The 9,388-nt window shown below is 43.3% G+C and overlaps 1 protein-coding gene across 1 annotated transcript; it reads left to right on the plus strand.

The window, feature by feature from the left end:
- Positions 1–8,461: 8,461 nt before the first annotated feature.
- On the plus strand, positions 8,462–8,788 carry LOC121443704 (elongin-B-like). Its single transcript, XM_041645509.1, has one exon. It carries the CDS (start codon positions 8,462–8,464, stop codon positions 8,786–8,788), a length of 327 nt encoding a protein of 108 aa, XP_041501443.1.
- The last annotated feature ends 600 nt before the right edge of the window (positions 8,789–9,388 follow it).

Consider the following 9,388-nt stretch of genomic DNA (forward strand, 5'->3'; position numbering starts at 1 on the left):
TTTGTAGCTAGACTCAGCTCTACAACTCATCTTTGATCCTGTGGTTCAAACCTAAGGCCACTATCTAGCAGCCAGTTCTCAGCTTTGTTCAGTTGATACCTTATCAATACAGACTCCATTTGAACTTTCATCAGCTTCTGTGCTTTTCATTTCTCAAAAACTCTGAACTCTTTACAACTATTCTATAAACTTTGTATACATATGTATATGCATATATATTTACTGTATGATGTGTAATATATATCTGAGAGTTAATATTAGTAATAATATTGGAATTAAAGAATATTATGGTTGGAGAGATGACTCAGAAGTTGCGATTGAGGACTCCCCTTGTAAAAGACTTAAATTTGATTCCTAACATACAGTTGCCTGTAACTCCAGTTACAGGGTATCTGATGCCTTCTCCAGAACTCTGCAGAAACTCAGCCAGAAATTGGAAACAATCTATGTGTTCCATAACAGAAGAATGGATAAAGAAGGGGCTGGAGAGATGACTCAGTGGTGAAGAGTACTCACTGGTTGCTCTTCCAAAGGACCTGGTTCAATTTCCAGTACTCAGATGGCAGCTCACAACTGTCTGTAACTCCAGTTCCAGAGGATCCTACATTATCACAAAACGTCCATGCAGACAAAACACCAACAGACATAAAAAATAAAATTAAAAAAAAATTAAAATAAAGGATGTAGTGGCATTTCATTTGTATTTTAATAAATCTTGCCTGAAGTTCAAAAAAGTAAAACAGCCACACTGGCCAGCCTTACAGGTCAAGCAGCAATGACACACCCCTTTAATCCCAGTAGCCACAATGACACACAACTTTAATCCCAGTAGCCACAATGACACACAACTTTAATCCCAGTAGCAACAAAAGCACACAGTCTCATTCTGAGATTCCTGGAGGCAGAATCGCCATTTCAGACTGAGGTAAACATAAGAACCAGTGGCTGGCTGTTTTCTTTTCTGGCCTTCAGGTTGAACCCCAATTTCTGTCTCTGAGTTTTTATTCATTGTGACTCTAAAGGATAAGGGGCTGGAGAGAAAATAAAAATACAGAATGGGGGGCTGGAGAGATGGCTCAGAGGTTAAGAGCACTGGCTGCTTTTCCAGAGGACCTGAGTTCAATTTCTAGCACCCACTTGGTGGCTCACAACCATCTGTAATGAGATCTGGTGCCCTCTTCTGGTGTGCAGGCAGAACACTGTATACATAATAAATAAATAAATCTTAAAATAAGAAAGGATAAACCTGGCAGTGGTGGTCCACACTGTGAAACCCAACATTTGGGAAGCAGAGGCAGGCAGATCTCTGAGATTGAGGCCAGCTTTGTCTACAGAGCAAGTTCCAGGACAGTAAGGGCTACACAGATAAACTCTCTCAAAAATAAAGAATAAAGAAAATGTGGTACATTTACACAATAGAGTATTATTGAGCACTTAAAAAAAGACATCATTTGCAGGCAAAAGGATAGAACTAGGAAAAAGACTGAGTGATGTATCCCAGACCCAGAAAAACAAACAACAGATTTGCTTGAATATGTGGATATTAGCTGTTAAGTCAATGAGGACAAAGCTACAATCTCCAGAATCACAGAGGGTATAGAGTATAGAGGGAACAGACAGACCTTGTTAGGGAAGGGAAATAGAATAGATAAATTATCGATTAACTGGCCAGGTAGTTAATCTCAGCACTTGGGAAACAGAGACAGAAAGATCTCTGTGAGTTTGAAGCCAGCCTAGGCTGCAGAGTGAGTTCCAGGACAGACGTCAAAGCTACAGAGAAATCCTGTCCCAAAAACCAAAAAAAAAATATTGATTAACTGGGAGGTGGGGCTGAATGGGAGGGTCAGGTGGGAGCAAGAGGGGGTTATGGGAGAGAATACGGGGAGAGATAACTAAAATTGAGGGTAGTATGGAAACCAAATACAGTAGAAACCTCTCTCTCTCTCTCTCTCTCTCTCTCTCTCTCTCTATATATATATATATATATATATATATATATTAAGGTGATCTAAATGAAGTTGCCAAATAATGGGGGAGACAGAGTGCCAGCTGACCATCTCTTGTCACCAATGAAGCTTTGGTTTGGGTTATATCTAATTGAGTTACTGGCCAAATGGGTACCACAGGGATTGGATCCCCAAACAACCTAGGCTGTTGCCAAGACTATAGGCTACTTCCCACAAACTGACAGCAAGGTCCCATGACTGAAGACAACACCTACACAATTCCTTGAACATGGAGATGTTGAGATGTTGAGCTGGTGCCTCCAAGGCCTGTTGTGTGGCTATTCCTTCCAAATTGCAGCATCCCCTCCTGGTGGTGGTAGCTCCTTAAAACTGAAGAAGCTAGTGAAACTTGAAAGGGGCAGGAAGTAAAAATCTCGCAAATCTCAAGGAGTTCCTGGAATTTACAAAGTTCATTCTTCCTCCCACAAGGTTACAGAAACAGTAACAATTGTTGAGATGAGGAGAGTCTAACTGGCCCAGCTGTCTGAGTCCTCCAGAGAGCTCCAGTAATACATCTTTCAGGTATTTTGGTGCTGCAACTGTCTTTGAATCACCCATGCTCCTGTATGTAACCCTTCATTCATACTCTTATTTTTTTTTTCCAAGACAGGGTTTCTGTGTAGCTTTGGAGCCTGTCCTGGAACTCTCTATAGAGCACGCTGGCCTCGAACTCACAGAGATCCGCCTGCCTCTGCCTCCTGAGTGCTGGGATTAAAGGCATGTGCCTCCTCACCTGGCTTATTGGTACTCTTGAAAGTATCTCCAGTAAACTCACTTGTTCATGAAACTAGGCTTGGGTGAAACTATTTCTTTAGTCAAAAACAGAAGAACCAACCTTTGAGATCTGATATTGCCATCTTAAGCTAATAAAGGAGAAACACACTGGCTTTGTCACATATACAATAGGGATAACCAGGAAACTCTGCAAGGTCATATTTATCCTCTTTTAAAATTACTAATTTTTTCATATAATGTATTTTGATAATATTCTTTCACCTCCCCAACTCCTTTCAGATCCTCTCCATTTCCCTACCTACCCAACTTTGCATTCTTTCTCTCTCTAAAAAAAGTAAACAAAGTAAAAAATGAAAACCAAAACAGACAAACTAAAACAAGAGAACCGATAAGACAAAAATATCAAAACAAAATGAAAAGTACACACACAAACACAACCCACATGGAATCTGTTTTGGCTAACTCTTCTTGGGCCTGGGTCCTGCTCTGGAGTGCTTTGGTTATACCAAGTGATATTCCAATGGGCAAAAACCCAACTCTTCTCCTCCTCGCAGGTATCAGTTACAAACAGACTCTTGGTTAACTGGTGGTCTTTGTGTCCGGTCCTTTTTCCAGGGCTAGAATTTTGTTTGGTTCCAGCCTGTGTAGGTCTAGTGTGTGCTGCTGCAGTCTCTGGGAGTTCATATCGAAAGGATTGGAGACTCAACAAGACTTCCAAAGACGAAGTTCTCAGTACAAAGGATATTTATTTGCCCCAGAGGGACAAAGGACAAGGAATAAGAGACAAAGACAGGAAAGGAAGCAGTTGAGGAAGAAGGGAAAAGGAGCAAGGGAGAGGCGGGGGGGGGATATTTTCCCAGAGGGATAGAGAGGAGACAGATGTGACCCATAGATAAATTGCAGTTTATAGAGGGAAAAGGAGAAACCCCATGTTAGGATGAGTTGGTTTGTTTTGATTGGGCATGTGAATAATGGTAGCCAAAAGAGAGTATTTTAGTTAAGGTTTTATTGCTGTGAAGAGACACAGAAAGTTAGCTTTGTGTGGGGTCTGGGATGGGAGAAGAATCTTCAACAGGTCCAGGCTGCTGTGCAGGCTGCTCTACCATTTGGACCATATCATATGATCAGCAGACCCAATGGGACTTGAGGTGTCAGTGGCAGATAACGACGCTGTTTGGAGCCTTTGGCAGGACCCCTATAAGTGAAATCACAGAAGAGTCCTTTGGAATTTTAGACCAAGGCCCCGCCATCATCTGCAGACAACTATTCTCCCTTTGAGAGACAGATCTTGGCCTTCTATTGGGCCTTAGTGGAAACTGAATGTTCAATAATGGGCCACCAAGTTACCAGGTGACCTGAACTGCCCATCATGAGTTGGGTGTGGTCACAAAGTAGGATGTACACAGCAGACATCCATTATCAAATGGAAGTGGTGGATACGAGATCAGGCCTGAGCAGGTCCTGAAGGCACTAGCAAGCTACATGGAAAAGTTGCCCAAGTGCCTATGATTCCTACTCCTGTTCAATGCCATCTGCTGCCAAACATGCACCTATAGGGGTGTGCCTCATAGGGTGTGCGCTATGATTGGTTGACTGAGGAAAAAGTAGGGCCTAGTTTACTGATGAGCCTACATGATATGCAGAAGTGAACGGCTGCAACATTTCCACCCCCTTCTTGGACAACCCTGAAAGAAACTGGCAAAGGGAAATCTTCACAGGGGGCCTAACTTCAGGCAGTATACAGGGTCATACAGTTTGTTTGGAAGGGAAGATGGCCATATGTATAATTGTTCACTGATTCATGGGCTGTAGCCAATGGATTGGCTGCATGGTCAGGGACTTAGAAAGAGCATGGTTGGAAAATTGGTGAGAAAGATATCCAGGGAAAAACTGTGTGGATAGATCTCAAATGGGCAAAGAAACTTGTGTCCCATGTAAATGTTCATCAAAAGGTGACTTCAGCTGAGGAGGAGTTCAATAATCAAGTAGACAGGACGACCCATTCTGTGGAGAGTCAGCCTCTTTCCCCAGCCATTCCTGCCATTCATTTCAAACAGAGACGGGGATTATGCATGGGCTCAACATTATGGGCTTCCAGTCACCAAGGCTGGCCTGACTACAGCTACTGCTAAGTGACAGATCTGCCAATAGCAGGGACCAACCTGATATGACACCATTCCCTGGGGTGACCAGTCAGCGACCTCGTGGCAGGCTGACTACAGTAGAAAAGACAACATTTTGTTCTTACGGGAGTAGATACTGATTCAGATATGCATTTGCATTTCCTACACATATGCTTCTGCCAAAACCACCATCCGTGCACTTACAGAACGCCTTATCCACCATCACAGGTATTCCACACAGTACTGCTTCTGACCAAGGAACTCACTTCACAGCCAGAGAAGTGTGACAGTGAGCCCGTGATCATGGAATCCACTGGTTTTACTATGTTCCCCACCATCCTGAAACAAATAGCCTGATAGAAAGATGGAATGGCTTTTTGAAGACATAGTTAAAGTACCAATTAGGTGGCAGCCTGGAGGAGTGGGGCCGTGTTCTCCAGAAGAAGGTGTGTGTTATATGATTTGAATAAATATCTAAACATGGTACAGTTTCTCCCATAGCCAGGAACCACAGGTCCAGGAATCAAGGGGTGAAAAAGGGAATAGTTTCACTTATTATCAGCCCTAGTGACTCACTGGAAAATTTTTGTTCCCTGTTCCCGCCATTTTTTTCTTTTGGCTTTTCAAGACAAGGTTTCTCGGGCTGGAGAGATTTCTCAGAGGTAAAGAGCATTGGCTTCTCTTCCAGAGGTCCTGAGTTCAATTCCCAGCAACCACATGGTGGCTCACAACCATCTGTAATAAAATCTGGTATCTTCTGGCCTGTAGGCACACATGATAAATAAATCCTTTAAAAATGTCTTTTAAAAAATATAAGACAGGATTTCTCTTTGTAGCTTTGGAGCCTGTCCTGGAACTCTGTAGGCCAGGCTGGCATCAAACTCACAGAGATTCATCTGCCTCTGCCTCCCGTGTGCTGGGATTAGAGGCGTGCACCACTGCCACCCAGCTTGTTCCCCTTGTTCCTATGATCTTAAATTCTACTGCTCTAGAAGTTTTGGTTCCAGAAGGGGAAGCCCTTCTGCCAGGAGCCACAACAAACTTTCTATTAAACTGGTCTTCTTGGCCACGTTTTATTTCTAATGTCCTTAAACCCACAGGCTAAGAAAGACATGTGTGAGGAGAGGTGATTAATCCAGATTGCCATGGGGAAATTGGATTGTTTCTCTACAATGGAGCAGGATTGTTTCTCTACAATGCAGTGCAGGAGATCTACGAGAAACTACAGCAGCCTAATCCAGGCAGGATGAGAAAGGGCACAGATCTGTCAGGAATGAAAGTATGGTCACTCCTCCAGGAAAAGAGCCAAGCCTGCTGAGGTGCTTGCAGAGGGTAAAGGAAATACAGAATGGGTAGTAGAGGAAGGTAGTTCTAAATACCAGCTAAGGTCACATGACCAGTCACAGAAACGGGGATTATAATTGACATGAAAGTTTCTGTTTTATTTTGTTAAGACTGTATTTTATACGTTTTCTTTCCTGTATTTCTTTATCATATGTTGTAATATCAATTAAGAATTATCAGTAATTATCATATTTAAGTTAGAGATACTAAAAAATGTTTCTCAAGGGACAATGCCACTATCCTCTATTTCTAATACATTGCGGTCATATGAGGTTATATCATGTAAGGCTTCGTTATGACCTGGTTAAATAGATAATGTGTTTGTGATTGTATGTGGTATAGTTATGTGTAGGAGTTATTATGACCTGGTTATTGTTTTCATTTGGAAATTGATCATGACATGAGGAGATATGATTTGTGTCAAGTTGACAAGGGGTGGATTGTGATGGCTGTTCTCGGTTGTCAACTTGACTATATCTGGAATTAACTAGAATCCAGAAATGGTCGCAAGCCTGTGAGAGATTTTTGTGCTTGGGTTGAAGTAGGTAAATCCACTTCTAGTTGGACCTTTGGAGGCAGGAAGACATATGCCTTTAATCCTGGCCACACCTTTTTGCTGGAAATCTATATAAGGACATGAAAGGAAGACATTTTTGTTCTTTACCTGTTTGCTTTCTCCCTCCCTGGGACTAGATTCTTGGACTTGTTCACAGCCAGTCATTATAGCTAGACTTCAACCTGCAAATCATTTCATATATATATCTGTGGTGTGTGTCAGATTCATTTTATAAGTTCTGTTCCCCTAGAGACTAAGACACTCATCAACTACCTGTGGCAGGAGTTATAACAGCTGCTCTTATCACCCTTGACCTTTCCTAGCTCCTAGCTTCCCCCTTACTCTTCCTACCACCTGCCTTCACCACAGGCTCAACTAAACTGTTTCCATGCTTTTCTGACTGTCTTCAGACTAAGCAATGATTCAAAAGTCTGGGTAATGCTTTAAACACGTTTTCTTAGGTCAGCCCCAGTACAGTCTGGTTGCTCTTCCCTACCCCATCTCATGCCCTTCCCTTGGGTCCTTTGGCACCTGCCCTAGTGCTAAAACATGAGCTCCCATCTTACTCTCTGGCAGGTCCCAGATTCGATCCGCCTTCTAAGAGGCTGGCTCCAAGTCTTTATTCACATAGTATGATGGCTAATTCCAGTTATTAATTTGACTACGACTGGAATCAACTAAATCTCAAACATGCCTGTGTGGGGATTTATTGATTGGATCATTTGAGGTAGAAAGACCCACCGTAAGTCTGGCCTCACATTCTGGTGGCAGTCCACATAAAAAGACATGGAAGCAGGAAGCTTTGCTTTCTCCTTTCCTGGCAAGTTCATCTACTCTGCTGCTGAGGCATTTATTCACTGGTGTTAGAACCAACTTCTCAAAACCCCTCCTCCCCAAATGGAGAGTTGTGGAGGCATCCCAACTGATACATCTACATAACAACTCCTGCATCTGAGGTGCAGGGAACATTTCAGAAGACTGTAAGAACCAGAGAAACAAGGAGCTTGCTGTGACAATGTAGCTTCCTAGAACGTCAGAAACTACAGTCATGATGTTTCAACACCATGACTACCCAAGCAGGAGTTGAACAAGAACCACAATAGGTGTGCCAAAATGGGCAGGGGAAGGCTCAGGAGGCCTCAACCCTATGCAAAGAACTATAGGCAACTAAGAGAGGAAGTAGCCTTCCCTGGAGTACAGCATACCAATTGGTTGTTCAATACCAAAACACATACAAAATTGCATTCTACAGACTGAACAGGTTATATTTAGGAATATATATGCATATAACAATAATTAATGAAAAAAGAGGCCATGAATTTGAAAGAGAGCAAGGAGGAGTGCATGGAAGCATTTAGAAGGAGGTTTGGAAGGGAGAAATGATGGAATTATATTATAATCACAAAAGTAAAGGAAATAATTTTTAAAGTAAAGAAAATGGGAGGGAGACTTGTTTGGAAAAAGGCTACATTGGGAGTAGGAGAGAGATGAGAGGTGGCAATGGGACTGAAAAATGGCCAAAGTCTATTATATACATGTATGAAATTGTCAAAGAGTAATAAATCAATAAGAAAAAAGACTGGAGAGTCTCATTCTGAGGATTCCTGGAGGCAGGATCGCCCTATTCAGACTGTGGTAGAGGATTTTGGGACTGAGCGTGGCTGTGCCAGCGCGTGGAGCCAGAAGCAGCCTCCGGGATGGACGTGTTTCTCATAATCCGGCACCACAAGACCACCATCTTCACGGATACCAAGGAGTCGAGTACCGTATTCGAGCTGAAGCGCATCGTTAAGCGGCCACCAGATGAGCAGCGGCTGTACAAGGACGACCAGCTCCTTGATGATGGGAAAACTGTGGGGGAGTGTGGCTTCACTAGGCTGACAGCAGGGCCACAGGCCCCAGCCACAGTGGGCCTGGCCTTCCGAGAGGATGACTTCGAAGCCCTGCACACTGAGCCCTTCTCCAGCCCTCCAGAGCGTCCATATGCGATGAAGCCACAGGATTCTGGAGACAGTGACGATTAACAAGCTGTGTAGTGAGGGCCCCAGGCCCACCCCCACCCCCAGAGACCCATTCCCTTAATAAAGATTTGGCTGCTGGGCAGCGGTGGCGCATGCCTTTAATCCCAGCACTCAGGAGGCAGAGGCAGGTGGATCTCTGTGAGTTCTAGGCCAGCCTGGTCTACAGAGCTAGTTCCAGGACAGGCTCCAAAACCACAGAGAAATCCTGTCTCGAAAAACCAAAAATAAAATAAAATAAAATAAAATAAAGATTTGGCTGTCAAAAAGAAAAAAAAAAGACTGGATATATCCAAGAGGCTAGACAAAAACCTTTCAGGAAGGATTAGAGTCCGCAAGGCCGTCCAAAGCCTAGCCTATGCCTCCCATGTGCAAGTAGCTAACAGTACTGACTGGCGGGGGCAGGAAGAGCACCAGAAGGCCCCAGAGGCTTTTCATGAGAGAACACCTCTGAGAAGTTCGCAGGGCCCAATGCAGACTGCTCAGAAGTCTTTTGTAAATAAAATGTCTTAAGTCCCTAAGACACACTTCCCCAATATCAACCGCAACTACCAGCTAATAAATTAATGTCAACTGTTGTCTTATCCATACCTAACTCTGACCCTG

Source organism: Microtus oregoni, unplaced genomic scaffold (genome assembly GCF_018167655.1).
Source record: "Microtus oregoni isolate MIOR12 unplaced genomic scaffold, Mior012 000112F_003, whole genome shotgun sequence".
NCBI classification, from domain to species: Eukaryota; Metazoa; Chordata; class Mammalia; order Rodentia; family Cricetidae; genus Microtus; species Microtus oregoni.